We start from the raw sequence: 23190 nt of genomic DNA, 5'->3' as shown, positions 1-23190 counted from the left end.
CTGTGTTAGGTAAATTTCTGTTAAAAAAAAGTTTTTTTTAATCCTTTTAGACTGCTACACTGTCGATGCCAAATTAATTCTTAGGTCCAGCCAGAGATGCTAACAGGGCAGAGGTAAAATTTTGCCTCTACACCATCAAAACCTTTGATACTACAGTTGCTGCACACACAGTCGTTTTGCCTAGAGCACCTGGCCAGCAAGGGGCAGAAAGGAAAATAGTGTCCTCTGGTTTTGTTGTCCAAAAAAAAGGGAGGGGCACTCAGTTTGTAATCAAATCCAGGCCATTTCCCTTTGTGCCAAAAACTGCAGACTCACTCCTGTCCTGGAGCGTGGCCGGGCTGTGAGTGGAGGGGCTCGAGCCTGCATTTCACCTGCATTCTCTTATTCCGTCCTCACAGAAGCCTTGTGAGGTAGGCAAACAATATTGTTTCTTTACAATTTAGGGGAATGGAGGCTGTGTAGTCGTCCTCCGCTGGCCGCAGGCCACTGCCTCCCAGACTTGTATAATGCAAACTTGCCCACGCTGGGGTAAGCAAAGAATTAAAAAAACTCCCCAGCTACACTTGTTCGGCATCATCTTTTTTTTTTTTTTCCCCGGCATCATCTTTTGAATCGTTGCGAGGCATAGCTAGAACGAATTTATCCTTCTCCAACAAAGTGACGTCAAGAATGATGACGAGTGACAAGGGGCGGGCATATGGAGATGAAGGGCGCGGTGACTGCGTGTTCGAGTTCATTTTTCATGAGGCAGAATTTCCTCTACATATCCACTGGTGTGCCCTGGTCAGTGTCATCTGAATAACCTTGCAGTTTGGAACCAAAGGCCTAAAGGACTCGGAATATAATTGACCGTTACTGTATAGTGTGTTGAAGATGAGGGTGAAGTACCAGGCAAGCTTCCCAACTCATACTTACCTGGCAGGGGAGATACCATGATCACGAAGGTGGTTTTCCCAGGGCGAGGCTCATCCATTGCACTCCGGATGTGCTGACCCCTGCGATTTCCCCAAATGTGGGAAACTCGACTGCATAATTTGTGGTAGTGGGGGACTGCGTTCGCGCTTTCCCCTGTTAATTGTGCTAAAAGGCAGAGCTGTCTCTTGTTCTCTTCTGCAGTAGTTTCTGTGGCTTTACTTTGTGTTCTTATATTCACCTTATGATACGTCTGTCTTTGACCCCAGGATCGAGGGATTGTGTCCCACATCGGGCTTCCTATGCGGAGCTTGCTTCTCCCTTGCCTGTGTCTCTTTCTTCTGTCTCTCATGAATAAATAAACAACTTTTAATAAAGTAAAAGTAATTGAGTGATAATTGAGCTTTTAGTTTTTGGGGCACTAATGTTCTACTGAGGAGTAAAGGACTGCATGTAAGTTAGTGAAATGTGTTTGTATTTAGAATTTTCCAGAGAGGCTGCAAAGTCAAAGATTTTTTTAACGTTTTGTTTATTAGGGAGGGAGGGAGGGAGGGAGGGAGGGAGGGAGGGAGGGAGGTCAGGTGGGGTGCAGAGAGAGAAGTAGGCTCCATGCAGGGAGCCAGATGTGGAACTCCTGGATCACGCCCTGGGCTGAAGGCAGGCACTAAACCGCTGAGCCACCCAGGGATCCTGCTCAAGGATTGTTTTAAATATTTTTACCTAAGGGCACCTGGGTGGCTCAGTAGTGTAGACTACTTTGGCTATGATCATAATCTCCTGGTCCTGGGATCTAGCTGCAACATCCAACCCCTCCACCCCACCCCACCCCCGTTCCTGGCTCACTGGAGTCCACTGGTCCTCCCTCTTCCTCTCCCCCTCCTTGTGCGCCCTCCTGTTCTCTCCTTCCCTCTCTCAAATAAATAAAATCTTAAAAACAAAACAAAACAAAAAACTGTTTTACCCTGCTCTGCAGTGTTGATTGTGAATCCTGGATAACATTTTGAGGCCCACTACTCCTTAAAGATTAGTTTCTTAGAATTGGGGCACCTGGATGGCTTAGTCCATTAAGCGATTATGTGTCTGCTTTCTGTTCAGGTCATGGTCTCCGGGTAGGGATGGAGCCCATCATTGGGCTCCCTGCTCAGCAGGGGAATCTGTTTCTCCCTCTCCCTCTCCTGCTCATGCTCTATCTCTCAAATGAATAAATAACATCTTAAACAAACAAAAAGAATTAAGTTCTGATGATTATTGAGAAAAAAGGACAACTAGAAATACTAAGGGAGTGAATATTAATGTGTAAATAATGAACACAAGCTATGCTTCAATCCTCAAGAGATGTGTGTATTCTGGAGCTTTAGGAAAAAGTAATCATGTAAACACTAAGTGGGTCTCAGGGTTTTATTGGCTTTATTTGAACTTTTTTTTTTTTTTTAAGATTTCATTCATTCATTCATTCATTTATTTATGAGAGACACACAGAGAGAAGCAGAGACATAGGCAGAGGGAGAAGCACACTCCTGGCGGGGAGCCTGATTCAGGACTTGATCCCAGGACCCCAGGATCACGACCTGAGCAGAAGGCAGATGCTCAATCACTGAGCCACCCAGGTCTCCCTGTGTAAATACAATTAAGTAAAAATAAAGAGATCAAGAATCATTAAGAAGGCTATATTATTAAGGGAAAAAACAGGGGTACCTGGGTGGTGCAGTTGGTTGAGTGTCCACTCTTGGTTTCAGCTCAGGTCATGATCTCAGGTCGCAGGATTGAGCCTTGAGATTCTCTCTCTCTCTCCCTCTACCCCTCCCACTGGTGCTCTCTCTCTCTCTCAAACAAATCTTAAAAACAAAACAAAACAAAAAAACACAGGAAATAATGAGTGTTGGTGAGGATCTGGAAAAACTGGAACTCTTGTGTACTTGTGGTGGGAATGCAAAATGGTATAGCCAGTACAGAAAACAGTATGGCAATTCCTCAAAAAATTAAACAGAATTATCATGTGAGGGGTGCCTGGGTAGCTCAGTTGGTTAAGCACCCAAACCTTGGTTTCAGCTCAGGTCATGATCTCAGGGTTGTGGGATCAAGTCCTGCATCAGGCTCCACAAAGAGAGTGGAGCCTGCTTGGGATTCTCCCTCCCTCTCTCCCTCTGCCCTTCCCTGTCAAAAACAGAAAGAAAAAAGAATTACCATGTGATCCAGGAATCCTGCTTCTTGGGTATATAGCCAAAAGAATTGAAAACAGGTATTTGAAGAGACTGTACACCAAAATGTCCATAGCAGCATTATTTACAACAGTCAAAGGTAGAATCCACCCAAGTGTCCATTGATGAATAGATAAGCAAAATGTATATACCTTAAATGAAATATTACTCATCCTTAAAAAGGAAAGAAATTCTGACATAAGCTTCCTGGCTGGTGAAGACTTACTAAATGTGTTAACCTTCTTGCCTTTTTCTTTTGCTTCACCCCTTTTCACACTCTTCTCTCCATGTAACAGTTATGTCCCTGATCTGTATGTTTGTTGATTCATGTGGATGGGGCTTCCCTCTCTTATCACCTGTCTGTGGAGCACTGGCATGGTACCTCTTGTCTGTCCTGCTAGACCAACCATTGTGATGGCGGGGATCCAATTTTAGGTGTCTTAAACAATACCTGTCACATTTGAGGACACATGGTAGGTATACCACAAACATTTGACTTGACTCTGTGATGGTCACGTATGAATGCCACATGTGAAAAGTTAAAATTTCTCTGCATGGATTTGATTGTGCATACTAACAGAGCTGGCTTGGTGCTGGGCACAGTTCTAAGCACTTTACACATACTAGCTCATTCAAGCCTCTCATTATTGGTTATTGTTATCTCCATTTACAGATGAAGAAATTGAGGCCTATCAAGGTTAAAAAATTTCTCCAAGGTCACAGTTACAGAGGTGATAGGGCCAGGACCAGAGTCTAAACTGAACCTCACCCATTATGCTATACTGTCTATATCACCATGTAGTAACTACATTTATGTACTAACCTTTCAAAACTAATAGGTACCTAGTTATCCTAATGATACAACTAATATGTATATTTCTAATTTTACTTCCCAGGAGCCATAACTTTTTAGTCCTGAGAATTAATGCTATTAGTTTTTCAATTTCACCAGTAATATTAAAAATAAACCAAAAATTAATCTTGTAGAGTTTCAGTAATTATTCCCCTAATCCTGTTCATTAGAAATAAAAGTGGACAGGAAGAGAAAGAAATATGAAAGAATCTAAGTTGCTTCATAGCATTTCTGATTGAGTTAAAATAAGAATGTTGCTTTCTTTTGAAACAGGATGTCTCGGGCTGTTCATCTTCCAGTCCCGTGTCCTGTTCAGCTTGGTTCCTTAAGAAATGACTCCTTGGAAGCTCAGCTTCATGAATATGTCAAACAAGGGAACTATGTGAAAGTGAAGAAGATTCTCAAGAAAGGTAAACACTTAAAAATTGCAGATGTGACTTGGTTTGCATTTCTGAATAGTGTTGGAAGGAAAATCAGGTACATCATAAAGGTATGAGTTCTTGGGGAAATTAAAAGTTAAATTTAGAGATGAGATGTTCCCTACCAATGCAGTCATTGCTCATTAAAGGCTTAAATTGTTGTTTGGAGACTGTTTTGTTTTGTGCTAGGGAACCATAAGGTCTTCCAACTGTTAGGCGCCTAAAATTTCTCCACAGGCCCCAGCCACCCACTTAATTCTGCCTGATTCCTGTTTCTCCTTTAATCTACACCATCTGCTGAGTCTTCTGAAGCCTGTGGTGGATTGAGGAGACCAGCTTTCATGGCTTTCCCCTTTGCTCCTCCCAGGGACTTGGTGCTTTTGTTTCCAGGGTTTTTTTTGCTGGATGTTACAGGCAGCTCAGCCTACAAGGCAGATGGAAATAGCAAATGTAGCTTAGGCAATCTTCAAAAGAACAAACACTAAACCATACATGGACAAAACCTCTGCTGGTATTTAACCCTTGATGTGCAGATCCATACCTGCTTTTTTTTTTTTTTTTTTTTTTTTTTTTTAGAATAACTGGAAGTCCTGCTGAATTTCCCCTCTCCCTTCTTAGTATAGAGGGAGAGGTTTATGAAACTTTTCTCAGCTGTTTGTGAAACAGTCAGGGTGACCTAATTTATCTGCAGTGTTTCTCCATTTGCTTCAGAAAGGTAATTCCAATTTTGCAGGATCCAACTATCCCACAAAATAATTCATTCAGAAAGTTCTCAAGTGTTTCCATGTACTACTCCTAGAGTCTATAGATGAAGTAGTTGACAGTGAGTTCAATAGTTTATTTGAAAGATCCTGTTGGTTTTTTTCACCCTCAAAACTTTGCATTTTATTCCATAACACATTCATATGTGGGTTAACATAAAAATGGATGTTTACAGTAGGTATGCTACAACTTCTAGTGTCTGTCTATTCAAACTCTCCAGTGTGAAAAGCAGAGTATTCAAATATTTATTATATCTTAGAGATCTGAATGTTCTGCATCTTCAAATTCTGTCTACTAAGCTAGAGCAGGGAAGAGCTTGACAGGTGTAACTAGATCTCAAAGCAGGATTTTGTCCGTGTCTGGGAATTTCATCAAAAGCCTCAGAGTGGAGAACAAGGGGTGACAAGTTTCCCCACAGTCTAAAGCAGGGCTTAGTAGGAGATGGCTAAAATGGTCCTTGGACCTTCAAGTCCATCACCCACCTCAAGCCTATCTAGGAGAAGGCAGTGGAGTAGTGGTGAGGGTGTCAGTGGAAAGATTATTTTTTTAAAGATTTATTTATTTTAAAGATTTTATTTATTTATTCATGAGAGACATACAGAGACAGAGACACAGACAGAGGGAGAAGCAGGCTCCTTGCAGGGAGCCTAATGCAGGAATCGATCCCCAGACCTGAGGTCATGCTCTGAGCCAAAGGCAGACGCTCAACCACTGAGCCACCCAGACATCCCAAAGATTTATTTATTTGAGAGAGCACACAGAGGGAGAGGGAGAAGCAGACTCCCTCCTGAGCAGGAGGGACTTGATCCTAGGACCCTGGGATCACAACCTGAGCTGAGGGCACACTTAACCAACTGAGCCACCCAGGAGCCCTGGAAAAGATTCTTTAAAAGACATTCATAGGACATTCCCATCTTAAAGCCAAATAAGAGGTCCTTCAGGTGAACCCACGGAGATAATTGTAGCATTTGCAATCAGGATAGTTGGGAGCCTATGTCTCAGTCTGCCAAATAGTAGAAATGTCAGCCTACACCAGCTGCCACCAGTGTGGTGTGAAGATAACCTGGGATGTTACCTGGAATTTATTTTTTTTTATTTATTTTTTATTTTTTTATTTTTTTTAGATTTTTTTGAATTTTTATTTATTTATGATAGTCACGGAGAGAGAGAGAGAGAGGCAGAGACATAGGCAGAGGGAGAAGCAGGCTCCATGCACCTGGAGCCCGACGTGGGATTCGACCCCGGGTCTCCAGGATCGCGCCCTGGGCCAAAGGCAGGCGCTAAACCGCTGCGCCACCCAGAGATCCCTGTTACCTGGAATTTAGAGGTTGGAAAGAGTGCTGTCTGCCTCCTTCCTAGAGCAGCTCTTGATGACTTGGTAAATGTGAGAGACCAGCAGTTGGATTAGCTACACCCCCACCAGTTATTGGGGTAGGTAGAGTCTGTAGAAGGTAGCTGAGCCATCTAAAGGATCTCACCTATGAAGGCAGGAAGAATCCCAACAGAGAGGCTAGAGATACAGCAAGAGGTCAGAAGGAGAGGGCACTGGCCTGCATTAGAGTGCTGTGAAATGGAGTGGAGATACCTGAAGGACCCACTAACCTCTCCTACAGAAGAGCAGACATTAGGAAGAGGCCAAAAGCTACAAAGAGGATCAGCTAAGTTTGAAGGTCTTGCCCCTTGTTTATCTCATTGGTCCTTCCCCTCCAGCTCTGGAGTTGTCAGAAACAACCTTGAAGTCAGGGAACTGGAAGAGCAGAGAGAGGTTTTGATTTAACAGGACTGGACAATTTATTACCTGAAATGACTGTGCTTGAGGGCCTCAAAATGACTTAAATACTATGGAATCTGCCTGAGATGCCTCTCCAGGGAGGGAAAAGGTAAGGTAATCAAAAGAGTGTACTTGAGGGCAGTAAAAAGGGAAGAAATGTTTCTTGATTGTATCTACTTGGTTCAGCCCATTCAGAAGACCAGTTATATAAATTATATGAATTCTAAAACTAAAGGTGGGTTCCTGAGTTCCAGAGCCTCAACCCAGACTTTATTCATTTTTTTTATTACATATATATTAATTGAGTCTTGGGGTTGGGACACCAAGAACAGATGTGTCCTTGCCTTCCAGGAGAGTAATCCAGCAGAAGCAGCAGACATGAGTTAGTAATTAAAGTACTGAGAAGGGTGGGAGGCAAAGAAGTACAGCAGGTACATCTCAGCCTCCTTGTCTGGGGAGTAATCAAGGGAAACCTGTTAGAGGAAGGTATATTTAGGTCAGGACCTTAACAAAGAAAAAGTTGAGTTGGGGGCGCCTGGCTGATTTACTCGGTGTAGCATGTGACTCAGGGTTGTGAGTTTGAGCCCCACATTGGGTGTAGAGATTACTTAATAAAATATTGAAAAAACAAAAACAGGATGTGCTGGAGTGATAGAATTACATGCATTTGGAGAGTCTGTCTACATGCACAGTATGGCATGGATATTGAGGAGTTCCTAGAAACGTTGGAGGAATGGAGAATGGAAAAGTGTTAAGAATCCAGACCACAGCCAGGCTCTTGGGTAAAAGTGATTGGAAGGCACTTTATTATTTTTTTTAATTTTTTAAAGATTTACTTATTTATTTATTCAGAGAGAGAGAGAGAGAGAGGCAGAGACACAGGCAGAGGGAGAAGCAGGCTCCATGCAGGGAGCCCAACGTTGGGACTGGATCCCGGGTCTCCAGGCGGCGCTAAACCGCTGTGCCACCGGGGCTGCCCTGGAAGGCACTTTATAACTTCAAGATATTAGGAGCTGCTCTGACACCAGGGGATGTGTCTCAGACCTGGGCAGATTGCCCAAACACTGTCTCTTTTTCTTTCTTCCTTTTTTTTTTTCCTCTTAAGATTTTATTTATTTCACAGAAAACACAAGCGGCGGGGGGAGGGGAGGGCAGGAGAGGGAGAAGCAGGCTCCTCGCTGAGCAGGTAGCCTGATGCAGGGCTGGATCCCAGTAACCTGGGTTAATGACCTGACCTGAATCCCAGGACCCTGCGTTAATGACATGAGCTGAAGGCAGACGCTTAACCAACTGAGCCACCAAAGCTCCCCAAACGCTGTCCCTTTCTGATGGAATTTAAGTACAGAACATTTGACTGTCTCTGAGGAGATTGCATTAGAAGTGGTTAGATGAGATGAACCTGATGGTTGTATTAACACTGAAAAATGTGTTTGATTCAGAAAACCACATGCATGTTTCTTTAAGGAGAAACCGGGATTAACTTTGCTACAGGTAAATAAGTAGACTGCTTCTGAGATGTACAAGCCAGGAAGGTGAAACATTCAGGACTGAACTTTGAGTGATGATATATTTATTTAGTGCTTTATTAGAGAACTTAATTTGGAGACTAGACCTCCTGACACTTTGGCTTACCAAAAAGAATTTGGACTTGGGATGTCTGGGTGGCTCAGCAGTTGAGCATCTACCTTCTGCTCAGGGTGTGATCCCAGGGCCTGGGGGGATTGAGTCCCACATCGGGCTCCCTGCAGGGAGCCTGCTTCTCCCTCTGCCTGTGTCTCTGCCTCTCTGTGTGTCTCTCATGAATAAATAAATAAATAATCTTAAAAAAAAAAAAAAGAATCTGGACTTGATTTAGTACCAGGCATACCTAGGTTCCAACAGTGGTTTCCCCAGCTGTGTGATGTTATAGCCTGCATCTGTGAGAATGAGGAAGTAATGATACCCTTCTTCAGTTGCTTAGAGGATTAAATGAAACGGAGTAAAATGCCTGCCATCAAGTGCATATTCAATAAATCATCACGGCTATGATGATTGTTATGTGGTATTAGAAGAATACCACTTGTTACCTATCTGTCTCTTCTCTGCCTCCACCTCCCGCCTCTCTTTTAAGACAAAGGAAACTTGGTCTCTTCAAGTCAGCGGACTTCTGTAGCAAGCCAGAAGCAGTCCAACGCTGACCAGTGGCGTGAACAGCGTTTTCTTAGCCTGTAGTGGGGCGGCGCAACCCCACCGGGACCCAAGTGTTGCCTGCTGCGGTGGGCGGGGCAATACAGGTCCCTTCGAGTTGGAGTCAGGCATGCAGCGTGTGATTGGCTGCTAGGAAGCCGCATGTTAATAATGCTTGTTCATGATTTATGTATCGCTGGAAGAGTTACAGGCGAAAAATGTTTTAAATTTTGCCATTTGACCGAATTGTTGTGAAATATAAAATAAAATGTATATGAATAGGCAGATGAATTGACAAAAATTTCGCCATGAGTACAAAGTGTATGGCTGCCCTAGACCTTTCAGAGGTACCAAGGACGAGATTAAGACTATACTTTCAGGGATCATTTCTATAGTTTGTTACTAGAGAAGTTTCTCTGAACGTGTAGGGTACCCGAAACCACGAGGAGGAGGTGTAGTATCCCTTCCTGAGCGTGAAACTGGCTTTGGGCATCACTTTGGTGTTGCTCATTGTTCTTGATGATCGTTCTTTTTTCTCCTTCGGGGGGAATTAGAGGGAAGGGATACCGTCTGAGTGGTTTCTTGAGTGATCTGAGTTAAGATTAGACGTGTTACTTAGGCTCATGCGTCTCTTATTTCTTTCCCTGGGGAGGTAGTGTTTTCTCTTACACCTTTATTTTTGCAAGTTTCTCTAGTAGCTTTCCCCTGCCATGAGGTAATTGGTTGAAATCTCTGGGTGGCTCGACATGAATGAATAAATAAATCTTCAAAAAGAAAAATTAGGGATCCCTGGGAGGTGTAGCGGTCGGCGCCTTTGGCCCAGGGCGTGATCCTGGAGATCCGGGATCGAATCCCACATCAGGCTCCCGTTGCATGGAGCCTGCTTCTCCCTCTGCCTGTGTCTCTGCCTCTCTCTCTCTCTCTCTCTCTCTCTCTCTCTCTCTCTCTCTGCCTAGCATAAATAAATAAATAAATCTTAAAAAAAAAAAAGTACAATTAACATTCAGTCGGTTAAGCACAGGACTCTTGATTTTTTGCTGGGGTGTGAGACCAGAGTGCCATTGCTCCAGTCCTAAGCCGAGTTAGCCTCTCACAGTTTTGTGGATGCTGGCACAAGATTATAGATTCCTGGGTCAGAGATAAAGGACAGTTTATTATTCCCAGCAATAGCAGTAGCTAAAGTATTGTAATTTTTGCACTGGAGCCCCAGTTCCCAGATGGTGATGCAAAGAAAGCCGAGTGATGCCTGCATACAAGTGCGCTGCGTGACAGAAGAGGGGCTTCAGAAACCCAAGTGCAGGGAAACTGTGTCTTTTTTAATGGGCATACACCTGCCTGACATTTTCCCGAGAGGGAGACATATTCTTTATTATATTGAATAGAAAACAAACCTGCTCTTTGCTCTGGAGGGAGACACTGTCTCTAGCTCTCAAGTCTGTTTATGATACAAACATGCTTGAAAAGATGCTCTGGGCTGATGTGCAGAAATGTGAGATCTATGGAGAATTGCCTCTCAAAAATGACATGGATTGAATTATTTAAAGTTTGAAAGGGTGGAGGGTACCTAGCTGGCTCAGTCAGAAGAGCATATGACTTACAATCTCAGGGTCATGAGTTTGAGCCCCATGTTGGGTGTGGAAATTACTTTTAAAAAAATTACCAGGAAAGAACCCTTCCTGGGACACCTGGCTGGTCAGCTGGAGGAGTAGGCAACTCTTGATTGTGAGTTTGAGCCCCGTGTGAGTATAGAGATTACTTTTTTTTTTTTTTTTTTAGATTACTTAAATAAAATCTAAAAAAAAAAAAGTTTGAGAGGGAACCTGGCTACAGCTTGGGAAATGAATTGGAGAAGGGCATTGGTGAGTGAAGGCTAAGTTCTGTCCAGCTGAAAGATGATCACTTGACCAGCCAGGAAGATAGTAGAGGTGAAGGTGGAGGAATTTGAGAGGTATGTGGGAGATAAATCATCAGACTTATGACAGGTTGGTGTGAAGGAAGGTGTCAGAGATGACCCTTGTTTTCTGGTTTGTGCTCCTGGACAGGTGGACAGTGGTACCATCACTGAGGTAGGAAACCGGGAGAAGCCTAGTTTTAGGGAGCAGGCAAGAGTAGCTTGGACATGTTGAGTTAAAGTGGTTTTGAGATATTCAATTCAAGATACCAGTCAACTAGGGGCAGCCTGTGTGGCTCAGCGGTTTAGCACCAGCCTTTGGCCCGGGGCGTGATCCTGGAGACCCCGGATCGAGTCCCATGTCGGGCTCCCTGCATGGAGCCTGTTCCTTCCTCTGCCTGTGTCTCTGCCTCTCTCTCTCTCATAAATAAATAAATCTTAAAAAAAAAAAAAGATACCAGTCAACTAGATGTAAGGTAGGCATATTTGTAGCTGAGGTCTGGCATCTGTTATGTGCTGTAAGCTAGCATCAGACATTGGATTGAAACCTGGTTTGGCATTGTCTCTGATCAAAGAAGTGTAAGTTCTCTATGCCTCCATTTCTTTGTAAAACAGGAATAATAATAACCTCCCTCATAGAAGTGTTATGAATATTGAATAAGGTCATTTGAGATATCCAAACTAGAAGGGACTTTTTTTAAAAAAAGATTTTATTATTTATTCATGAGAGACACAGAGATTGAGAGGCAGAGACACAGGCAGAGGGAGAAGCAGGTTCCATGCCAGGAGCCAGATGTGGGATTCCATCCAGGACTCCAGGATCACGCCCTGGGCTGAAGGCAGATGCTTAACCGCTGAGCCACTCAGGCGTCCCTAGAAGGGACTTTCAAAGCAGATTATTTAGTCCAATTCCTTATTTCAGTATTTTATAATTAAGGATCATGTTTCTCTCCCCTCCCCCTTACCCCATTCTCTTTTTGCTGATCAGAAGTAGGGTGTTTCTATGTGTGTGTACATCACATGGGTGTGAGATATGCAGGGCGAAGTCTCAGGTTCCTTCAGGGAGGCCTAGCTTGTCACTTAATACCCAGTTGGTGACTTGCTCCTTTAGTAATCTTTTTTTTTTTTTTTTTTTTTTTTTCCTTTAGTAATCTTGAGGACAGGAGTTTTGATTTTCTTTTTGGTCTGCTGAATGCTGTTCATTGGGCAAATACATGGCTGTTGTCTGTCAAGAAATGGCCAGAGGGCTTTCCAGTCAGGATACAGGTGATATTCTTAGCCTTTTCCTCTTCATAGCACCTCTGATTGCTAAGCCGACTCAAAACAATAAGTAGTTCATCACCAGCCATCTTTTCTCAGGAATGGCAGCCCTATGATTTGACGCCTTAGCCTTTGTAAGAAATGCCTAAATGATGTCTCTTGGCTCCTCAGTCCATACACTTCAGATTCCCTTTTCTCCCTTTGCAACTTCTGCACCACTCTCCCTCCCCCCCACCAGCCGCCACCAGTACATCTACTGCCTATTTCTTTCCTTATGGGTTTACTTTAGTCAGGTCAGTTTATTAAGTTTTACCTAGTTCTAGACTTAGGCAAAACACAAAGAGCCTTTTCTGTAGGTTACATGGAAGGAGATAAGGACTTAGAAGATACAGAAAGGTGTAATGTCAGTGCTCAAGATGGCAGGACACAGCCTTGTGGCCTTGTGGCCTTGTGGCCTTGTGGCCTTGTGGAGTGAGCTACTTAACATTCTGAGTTTTCATTTCCTTAAACTCTTAGGGTTAGTTAGTTCCAAGATTAAATGGGATGATCTATGTAAAGGGTTTAGTAGAAGGCCTGGAACATATTAAAGTACTGGAGAAATAATAGGGATTTTGGTTTTATTTCTGTTTTTTTGTTTTGCCTCTCTTTTAATGAACAAGAGAAATCACATTTAAGTCCCGAGTATTTTGGGGGGTTAGGGTAGAAGTGCACAGCTGGTCAGACTCACCTGGCAAGTTATTAAAAAAAATAATAATATAAGACTTATTTAGATTGAATTTTATTTAATACAGAGCAGCACTGAGAAGAAAACTAAAAAAATCCTGATCTTTGTCTAGATAGGCCTCATGATATTTAAAATAAAGGTGATGGGCAGCCCCGGTGGTGTAGCGGTTTAATGCCACCTGCAGCCCAGGATGTGATCCTGGAGACCTGGGATCAGGTCCCACATCCGGCTCCTTGCATGGAGCCTGCTTCTCCCTCTGCCTGTGTCTCTGCCTCTGAGTGTGTGTGTGTTTCTCATGAATAAATAAATAAATCTTTAAAAAAATAATAATATAAAGGTGATACAATTTAAGATTTAAAAATTACAAACAATACGAAAATATACATGATTACCTATTAAAGCAGACCCCCCCAACCCTACAGTTGTTACTTTTTCCAATTAAAAAGAGTAAGTGGGGGTGCCTTAGTGGCTCAGTAGTTAAGCATCTGCCTTCAGGGGGAGTCATGATCTAAGGGTCTTGGGGTTCCCTGCTCAATGGGGAGTCTGCTTCTACCTCTCCCTCTGCTCCTCCCCCTGCTTGTGTGCACGCTTCAAATAAAATCCTTTTTAAAAAATGCAGGGGAAAATCGTTTTTCTTTTTTTTTTTTTATCTTATTAATTTGGGAAAGCTGAGAGCATGAGTGGAGGACAGAGAGAAGCAGACGCCTGGTGGAGCAGGGAGCCAGATGTGGGACTGGATCCTGGAAGTGCGGGATCATGACCTAAGCCAAACACAGACCCCTAAACAACTGAGCCACCCAGGCGCCCCAAAAATCGTTTTTCAAAATAAAACGTCCACATTTCCCCGTTTAAGACTGGCCTGGATGGGATTCCTGGGTGGCTCAGAGGTTGAGCATCTGCCTTTGGCTCAGGGCCTGATTGAGGTTCTCGGGATCGAGTACGGCATCGGGCTCCCTGCGAAGAGCCTGCTTCTCCTTCTGCCTGTCTCTCTGCCTCTCTGTGTCTCTCAGGAGTAAATAAATAAAATCTTAAAAAAAAAAAAAAAAAAAAAAGACTGGCCTGGATACATTGTTTTGAAAAGCCACCCAGGTGAATCCAATATGTGTCCCTTAGGTTCCCACACAAGTGAGTAACCAGCAGCCGGTCTCAAAGTAAGTGTTAAATTAGCTTTCGAAATTCAGAATCTTAGAGGTTTAAAAAAAAACCTCAAAAAAAAAAAACTAAAAAAAAAAAAAAAAAAAAAACTCCACCCTTAGATGGGGCGTATAATACAAGAGATGCGGGCACTAGTTGGCGCCCCTCTGCGCACCGTTACACCGTTACACTAGTCCGGAAGTGTTAGAACGACAAGAGCTTCTGATTGGCTGTCGGTCCTTAACAGGCTAATTAAGAACTAGAAGACTTAATTTCTAAAAGACAAAGACTCTTAAGAGTACCCATAATGTTTTAAAAGGTGGTGTATAAAATAGCACTTTGAAAATATGTTTATGTGACATTTCTGAAAGGGGAAGAACATGGGGGGGGATGTCGCCACTAGCAAAAAGTGTGTGGCTGCTACAGGCCTAACGGAGGCTCGAAAATCGAGGTCAAGACTATACTTTCAGGGATCATTTCTATAGTTTGCTACTAGAGAAGTTTCTCTGAACGTGTAGGGTACCAGAAACCACGAGGACGAGGTGCAGCGTTCCTTCCTGAGCGTGAAACTGGCTTTGGGCGTCACTTTGGTGTCTGCCTTTTGTCCTTGATGATCGTTCTTTTTTCTCCTTTGGAGGAACAAGAAGGAAGGGATGCCATCTGAGTGGCTTCTATATGTCTACGTTCCTAAAGATAGATTGCTGTGGGGATTATTACTGTGTTGTGTGGATCTTTATTTACTATGCTTTTTTAAAAAATATTTTTAAAGCTCTGTATTTACTTGTTGGTAGAGATAATACAGGTATAGGGGGGAACTGATTCCATGCGGAAAATCTGACATAGGGACTCAATCCTGGGCTGCAGGCGGCGCTAAACCACTGCCCCACAGGGCCTACCCTACTACACCTTTTTAAAAGAAGTTTTGGCTGCTATTTTAGTGCTCTTACTTTTTTTTTCTTTAACCTTTTTCTTTGCACCGGGAGCCCGACGCGGGATTCGATTCCCGGTCTCCAGGATCGCGCCCTGGGTCAAAGGCAGGCGCCAAACCGCTGCGCCACCCAGGGATCCCCAGTGTTCTTATTTTGTCGGGTCTTTGACGGTGTATAAAAGCAGATCTGTATCGGCGGTCTATTCATTTGGGTTGGGGAGAAATATTTCAGTTCAATGCGGCGGTCTATTCATTTGGGTTGGGGAGAAATATTTCAGTTCAATGCGGAAGTGTTTGGTCTGTTTGGGCGCCTTTAAAGTTTTGTCATTTTTTTCCCCCAATACACGTAAGCCACTTTATTTTATAGATTTTCTTCTCTGTATTTAACTCAGGGAAGGGAATATAGCACACTTTACATTTAGTTTTATAGAATGTTAAATAACTGGAAGTCATAACACTCGGATAGAGAACTGGAGATAGGTGTTGTGTTTTGTTTTTGTTATTCTAAAGCTAATTACTAAAAGAATGGCTTGATGTGCTCTGTGGTGGCAATTAGATTGGGTCAGGGGTTGAAGTGTCAAAATGTGAGGCCTGGTTAGGCACCAACTGCTTTAATCTAGGTAGGAGGAAGGTGGTGGTGATGATGGAGAAAGAGAAGTTGATTAGATCTGAAAGATAATATTGGCAGGACTTGGGGGATTGATTCAATACAGGTATGAGTGAGAGCGGCTATCTGAAGGCTAATTGTCAGATTTTATGACTTGAGCAAATGGTTCCCTTTGTTAAAATGGGGAGAATGGAGGAGTAACTGAATTAGGTAGGGCAATAGGGTGGGAAGTGATGGTAGAGTTCAGTTTAGGGCAGATTTAGGAAAGATTTCAGAACTTTAATGGATGAATGGCAAAAGGAGTTGCAATTCCCAAAGCAGACTGAGAAGCAGCAGCCAGACAGGTACGAGGGAAACCAGAGGAATGTGCTTGATCAAAGCCAAGGAAGGAAAGTGGGACGGAGAGATGTATAAAAAGCATATGAGAGATTAAGATGCAGATAGGTATCCACAGCATTTAGTGATGACTTTATTGGTCTTTTTAAAATTTTTATTTTATTTATTTATTTGAGAGAACGAGTGAGCACAAGAAGGGGGAGTTGCAGAGGGACAAGGAGAATCAGGCTCCCCACCGAGCAGGGAGCCCAATGTGGGGCCTCATCCCAGGCCCCCCGGGACCCTGGGACCACAACCCGAGCCAAAGGCAAACGCCCAACCGATGCAGCCACCCACGCAGCCCCAACTTTATTGGTCTTGTGGTAGAGACAGAAACTGGTTTGGGTTGGGCTGATCAATGAAAGGATATGAGGGCTTGCCACTGGGTGGAAAGAGCTCCCAGAAGATCAAGCTGTCATGAACAATAGAGTCAGATATTCATTTGAGGAGTTGGGGGAGGGAGTGAGGGTGTGGGATGTAGATAGGAAGATGGGAGAATTAAAGATAGGAGAACAAGTCTGAGTGCAGATGGAAGGACTGGGTAGAGCAGAGGAAATTGGGATTTAGCAGAGAGCAGCACCAGGGGCAGGTCTTTGAGTCTGCCAGAGTTGATGTAGAGTGCAGATGCAGACAGTTCATCCATGTAATGAGACCATAGTGAGGGTTTTTCAACTGATAGCTTCTAGTTCTGTGCCAAGTGTGAGGCAAAATCATTGCTGACGGAGGCTGGTGAGGAAAGGTAGGAGAGATGAGAATAAAGAAGGAAAGAGCGGTGCCACTATGGCTAAGTTGGTAGAGCATACGTCCGTCAATCTCAAGGTTGTGAGTCTAGAGATTATTTAAAAATAATTTTTAAAAGGGTGCCTGGCTGGCTCAGTTGGAAAAGCATGTGGCTCTTGATCTTGGGATTGTGAGTTGAATGCCCACAGTGGATGTAGAGATTGCTTAAATAAATAAAAGCTAAAAGAAAATAAATTGAGAAGGAAAGAAGAAAGTCACCCCTTGAAAGTGTGCCCTCTTTTCCTTTCCTGCTGTTGAAGCCTTGAGATTACTTCCTGGTCTTGGAAGTACCTCCCCAGATCACAGTTAATTTCTCTTTCTTCTACTCTAGCTACCACGTACCATGTATTTCTTCCTTGATTTTCTCCTTTTGGATCTACATTGCCCAGGTTTTCACTTTGAGACCTAAATTAGTTTTTGGTCATCTTTAAAGGTTGGGGGCTGTAAGGTAAGTGTATGCTCTGGAGTTGACTCATTGGTTTGCTATTTACTAGCTGTGGGTTCTGGGGACATTTCTTAACTAAGTCTGTCCCTCTAACATAGGTAGATGTAGTAAGAATAACATCAACAGGGATCCCTGGGTGGCTCAGCGGTTTAGCGCCTGCCTTTGGCCCAGGGCACAATCCTGGAGTCCCGGGATCGAGTCCCACCTCAGGCTCCCGGCATGGAGCCTGCTTCTCCCTCCTCCTGTCTCTGCCCCCCCTCCATGTCTATCATAAATAATAAATAAATCTTTAAAAAAAAAAAGAATAGCATCAACACATGGGATTATTGCAAGGGTTAAATTAGATAAAACAAGAAGAGTGGTTGAATGCTCCCTTTCCCTATTCTGAAAAAGCCCTTCCCTTAGATGTGAAATCCCTGTTTCTTCTTCAGTCTTCTGTTAGCAGCACTGTCCACCGAGTTGTTCCAGGCACAAACCAACTTAACACCTTTGAAACCTCTTTCCGTCACCCACCCTCAGCAAGTCCATCAGTGTGACCTATTGACTCGACTTCCAGAATAACCCAATTTCTCCTTCTTCCTTGCTACATATACCCAATGCAAGCCACCATAATCTCTCCCACAGACACCTAAGGCAGTGGCCTCAAAACTGGTTTCCATAGCTTTAAACCTCTCAGTGGCTTCCCTTCACACTTAAAATCCAGACTCCTTTGCCCTCATCCTTGCTTAGAAAACTCGCAGATATCTGGCCCCTGTCTATACCTCCCTTCTTCCTCAGACCCTTATACTCTCCAGCTATCTCCAAGTTGCCAGAACATACTACTTTGTTCCCTTCTTTAAGTATTTGCATTAGGTTTTTTTTTTTTTTTAGATTTTTAATTTATTCATAGAGACAGAGGCAGAGACACAGGCAGAGGGAGTAGCAGGCTCCAAGCAGGGAGCCGGACGTGGGACTCGATCCCGGGTCTCCAGGATCACACCCTGGGCTGCAGGCGGCGCTAAACCACTGCACCACTGGGGCTGCCCTTGCATTAGCTTTCTCTGTGTAAAATGTAATCTCAAAAGAGAGGCCTTCTTTGACCACCCAAATCTAAAGTAGCCATCAATCTCACTCTGTTTCAACATGTCCTTGGCATGCCTCATTATCTGGCTCTTAAGTATTTGTTGCTGTCATATTTCTCCCTCACTAGAATGTAAGCTCAGTGTGAGAGTGGGGACCTTTACTCACCTCATACCTCTGTATGCCCAGTACCTAGTACATAGCAAAGTGGGATAATAGCAAACATAGCAAAGTGGGATGAAGTAGGATAATGGTTAAGTAACCAACCAGCTCTGCTATCTAACTTTTTTTTTTTTTTTAAAGATTTTATTTGTTTATTCATGAGAGACACACACAGAGAGAGGCAGAGACATAGGCAGAGGGAGAAGCAAGCTCCATGCAGGAAGCCTGATGTGGGACTCGATCCCAGGACTCTGGGATCATGCCCTGAGCCAAAGGCAGATGCCCAACCACTGAGCCACCCAGGCGTCCCAATCTAACAGCTTTATGACCTTTGGCAAGTTACCTAATCTTTCTGTCTCTTAGTTTCTCCATCCATAAAACTGGGATGATTAACAATTGCACTTATCTAATTTAGAATAACATTTAGAATAACACCTGGTACCTGGCAAGCCCTCAATAAATAGTAAATATTGTTGAGTTGGCACTCAAGTTGTAGTTAGTACACAGGGATATGAGGGGTGCAAGAACATCTGGCTGTGAGGGGTCCCAAACAGACCCTGGTTCAGCCACTTGTCACTGACAAAACCCAAAGGCAGAGAAACAAGTGGTAGTAGAACAAGAAAGGAATTTAAGTGAGGCCAACACTGGGAAGACAGCAAACTAGTGTCTAAGACTTGTCTAAGATCTCCAAAATGCCCCCAATACTTCCAGGTTTATATAAGGAAAATGGAGGGCAAAGGTGGGTGGGTACATGCAGGTAGGCAGTGAAGGTTAAATGGATTATTGTTGTGGAATCAATCCTGGGTGGGGTCTTACTGGCTCAGGGCAATCCTTGTTGCTTGAGGAAGTAGTTTTGATTCCCAACAGGGTATATGTTTTTCTGCAGGGTCTTTTGCCTGAGTTAAGAGATAAACCGAAACAAAAAACCTAATTAAAAAGTTTCAGGTCACGGTGCCTGGGTGGCTCAGTGGTTGAGCGTCTGCCTTTGGCTCTGGTTGTGATCCTGGGGTCCTGGGATCGAGTCTCGCCATCGGGCTCCTCACAGGGAGCCTGCTTTTTTCCCTTTGCCTGTGTCTCTGCCTCTCTCTCTGTCTCTCATGAATAAATAAATAAAATCTACAAAAAAAAAAAAAAAGAACTTTGAGGTCATGGGTGCGTGGCTGGCTCAGTCAGAGCATGTGATTCTTGATCTCTAGGTTGTAAGTTTGAGCCTCATATTGGGTGGAGAGATTACTTAAAATCTTTAAAATCTTAGAAAAAAAAAGTTTGAGGTCAAAATGGAGGCAGGCAAAATCCTCTTTCAAAATAATGTCAACTTCACCGAACAACTAGTTTTATTTTAAAAACTTGAAAGATGGGCAGCCCCTGTGGCGCAGTGGTTTAGCGCCGCCTGCAGCCCGGGGCGTGATCCTGGAGACCCTGGATCGAGTCCCGCGTCGGGCTCTCTGCGTGGAGCCTGCTTCTCCCTCTGCCTGTGTCTCTGCTACTCTCTCTCTCTCTCTCTGCATCTCTATGAATGAATAAATAAATAAAGTCTTAAAAAAAAAAAAAAAACTTGAAAGGTGAGGTACCTGGCTGGCTCAGTCTGTAAAGCATGCAACTCTTAATCTCAGGGTTGCAAGTTTCAAGCCCCACATTGGCCATAGAGCTTTCAAAAATACACACACACACACACACACACACACACACACATACATACCTACTCAAAAAAATGTGAACAGGTATTGCAAAAGTATGGTAAGAATCCCAAAGGCTTTGTTTTCAGGCATTGGTTCTCAGCCACCCAGATCCTCTCCCTGCCATAGTCATGATGCCCTGTCCCTACCAGCATTTGAAAGCCAAACTCTTAGGACAGCCATTTCACACAACTGCTAATGTTTATTAATCACTTGAATCAGCTTGCTTCTCACTAGCAAAGGCCAAGGCCTGTCATTTCCTTTTGCTTTCAGGGGTGAGGCTGCTTTACTAGAACTGTGGAGGGAATGTCTCCTAGACTTTAAAGATGTAGGCTGCTGAGTGAAGTAAGTCAGTCGGAGAAGGACAAACATTATATGTTCTCATTCATTTGGGGAATATAAATAATAGTGAAAGGGAATATAAGGGAAGGGAGAAGAAATGTGTGGGAAATATCAGAAAGGGAGACAGAACGTAAAGACTGCTAACTCTGGGAAACGAACTAGGGGTGGTGGAAGGGGAGGAGGGCGGGGGGTGGGGGTGAATGGGTGACGGGCACTGGGGGTTATTCTGTATGTTAGTAAATTGAACACCAATAAAAAATAAATTAAAAAAAATAAATTACATTCAGTATTGTTTGAAAAAATAAATCTAATGAGATTAAAAAAAAATAAAGATGTAGGCTATGATTGGCTGTCATTCAGTATTATGTTAATTGAGCATGACTATAAATTTTTTTAAAATCTTGAATTTCCACTTAAAACACTATAATGTGTTTTTAAGTGATAGTATTTGAAAGATTGTATTATAAAACCTCTCTCTTTTTCCAGTAGAATCAGAAATAGGGCAACTATCTTGCCATTCATTAGTAAAGACTCTGGCTGCCAACGGAAGCTGCAAGTTCAAAGTAGACTATACTTTCAGGGATCATGTCTATAGTTTATTACTAGAGAAGTATCTCTGAATGTGTTGAGTACCCAAAACCATGAGGAAGAGAAGCTAGCTGCTCATTTCCCCTTGATGAGAGTTCTTTTCCTCTTTGGGGGATTAAGGGACAAGAGAGACACACTGTCTGAGGGGCTTGTGTTTTCCCTTGGTTTAATTGAAGGCATTTTATTAACCTTGCTCTGTAAGTAGCTCTGCCTGCCTCTTTCTCTCTGTGTCTCTCATGAATAAATAACATCTTTTTAAAAATAGTTGTTCCTGGGCAGCCCCGGTGGTGCAGTGGTTTAGCGCTGCCTGCAGCCCAGGGCGTGATCCTGGAGACCCTGGATCGAGTCCCACATCAGGCTCTCTGTATGATGCCTGCTTCTCCTTCTGCCTGTGTCTCTGCCTCTCTCTCTGTCTCTATGAATAAATAAAAAATATTTTTAAAAAATAGTTGTTCCTTTTTTCTTTTGGCATGTGAAGCTTTTTCTTTTCTTTTTTCTTTTCTTTTCAAGATTTCATTTATTTATTCGTGAGACACACAGATAGAAAGAGGCAGAGACACAAGCAGGCTCCCTGTGGGGAGCTGGATGCCAGACACGATCCCGGAACCCCGGGATCACAACCTGAGCCAAAGGTGGATGCTCAACCACTGAGCCACCCAGGGTGTCCCTCTTCTTTTCTTCAAGGAACTCCCTGTGTCTTGTTTGGGCCTTTTTTTTTTTTTTTTTTTTAAGATTTTATTTATTTATTGGCACAGAGAGAGGGGCAGAGACACAGGCAGAGGGAAAAGGCGCCATGCAGAGAGCCTGATGTGGGACTCGATCCAGGGTCTCCAGGATCACACTCCAGGCTGCAGGTGGCACCAAACCGCCGTGCCACCGGGACTGCCCTTGTTTGGGCCTTCTTCAGTTTATCTTGAGCAATGGGATATAATCTTGAGTTGCTTTTTTTTTTTAAAGGAGGGTAGGGAGAGAATCTTAAGTGGACTCCACATGAGGGGCTCTATCTCAAGACCTGAGCTGAAATCAAGGGTTGGTTTGCTTAACCAACTGGGCCTCAGGCACCCCAGAGTTTTGTTTTGTTTTTATTCATTTGAGAGAGCACAAGCAGGGGGAGAGAATGAGGGAGATGGAGAAGCAGGCTCCCTGCTAGGCTGGATCCCAGGACCTGGAGATCATCACCTGTGCAGAAGGCAGACCCTTAACCATATAAGCCACCCAGGTGCTCCCAGCATTGTTGTTTTTCTGTTATTGAATGAATGAAAGAAGGGAGGGATGAGAATTAAAGATGTCTTCCTCCTGACAGTATTTCCATTCCTTTTCCATCTTTATTTTTATACTTTCCACAGAATGCCCAGATGAATCTGAGTATAATCACATACCCACTTAAGTAATTTGGTTATTTCCAGGTAAAATGATTTACAACCAATCTCAGCATTATTGCACTGGACTTTGTCCACAGATCCAGGGTTCTCATGCTTACAGACCCTATGGGAGAGAGCTGAAAGCTTTGGTGCAGCACCTCCACTGTTAACAGCTATGAAAGGACCCAGGAGTACCTACTGCCTTTAGAGATGAAAAAGGTATCCACAGTCCCTGGGAGCTCAAAGTCTTGGGCTCAAAGTCTGAAAAATCTCTCCTTTAAGAAACAGACTTCTGGCAGGAGCTGCAAAGTTGGCAAATCTAGTTTCAGACTACCTGGAGTTAAAATGGACACCTTGGGCAGCCCAGGTGGCTCAGCGGTTTAGTGCCGCCTTCAGCCCAGGGTGTGATCCTGGAGACCTGGAATCGAGTCCCACGTGGGGCTTCCTGCATGGAGCCTGCTTCTCCCTCTGCCTGTGTCTCTGTCTCTCTCTCTCTGTGTCTCTAATGAATAAATAAATAAAATCTTAAAATAAATAAAATATCCTAAAAAAATAAAATGGACACTTTTTTAGTTTTATGTAAATCAATGAACTCTTGCCATTCTAATAATTCTTTAGAACACTTTCATTTTTTTAGTATCAAATTTATAATCTCTTTGTTTTGATATTTTATTGAAGCCATTTCTCTACTCTTCTGCTCCAAGCTGAACCTCTCTTTCCAAAACAACTTGAGCTCATGATTTTCTCTTAGCCACCATTTTGGGAATTCCCTTAGCT

At 43.4% G+C, this 23190-nt stretch overlaps 1 protein-coding gene, 1 long non-coding RNA gene, 3 other non-coding genes and 1 pseudogene across 20 annotated transcripts in view; 5 read left to right on the top strand and 1 right to left on the bottom strand.

Moving 5' to 3' along the window:
* LOC119876650 (inactive serine/threonine-protein kinase TEX14-like) overlaps positions 1-23190 on the top strand; it is a 113513-nt gene that overhangs the window by 21975 nt on the left and 68348 nt on the right. For all 16 annotated transcript variants that reach the window (XR_005364601.1, XR_005364600.1, XM_038547917.1 and 13 more), the window contains exon 2: positions 4237-4373. Coding sequence is in view for 14 of the 16 variants with exons in the window: in XM_038547917.1 (XP_038403845.1) it covers positions 4238-4373 (136 nt within the window). In the remaining 2 variants the exon portion in view is untranslated. The remainder of the gene's footprint in view (positions 1-4236; positions 4374-23190) is intronic.
* LOC119876651 overlaps positions 1-23190 on the bottom strand; it is a 31842-nt gene that overhangs the window by 2916 nt on the left and 5736 nt on the right. The window lies entirely within an intron of this gene.
* LOC119876680 lies at positions 908-1071 on the top strand. Its single transcript, XR_005365056.1, has one exon. It is a non-coding gene; the product is annotated as a U1 spliceosomal RNA (small nuclear RNA).
* On the top strand, positions 9446-9660 carry LOC119876692. The gene has a single exon (XR_005365113.1). It is a non-coding gene; the product is annotated as a small nucleolar RNA U3 (small nucleolar RNA).
* LOC119876691 lies at positions 14545-14759 on the top strand. Its single transcript, XR_005365112.1, has one exon. It is a non-coding gene; the product is annotated as a small nucleolar RNA U3 (small nucleolar RNA).
* LOC119876693 lies at positions 21029-21201 on the top strand (annotated as a pseudogene).

This window comes from Canis lupus, chromosome 9 (genome assembly GCF_011100685.1).
Source record: "Canis lupus familiaris isolate Mischka breed German Shepherd chromosome 9, alternate assembly UU_Cfam_GSD_1.0, whole genome shotgun sequence".
NCBI lineage: Eukaryota > Metazoa > Chordata > Mammalia > Carnivora > Canidae > Canis > Canis lupus.
Note: the sequence above shows the minus strand (reverse complement) of the source record. Positions and strands in the feature narration are given on the sequence as shown.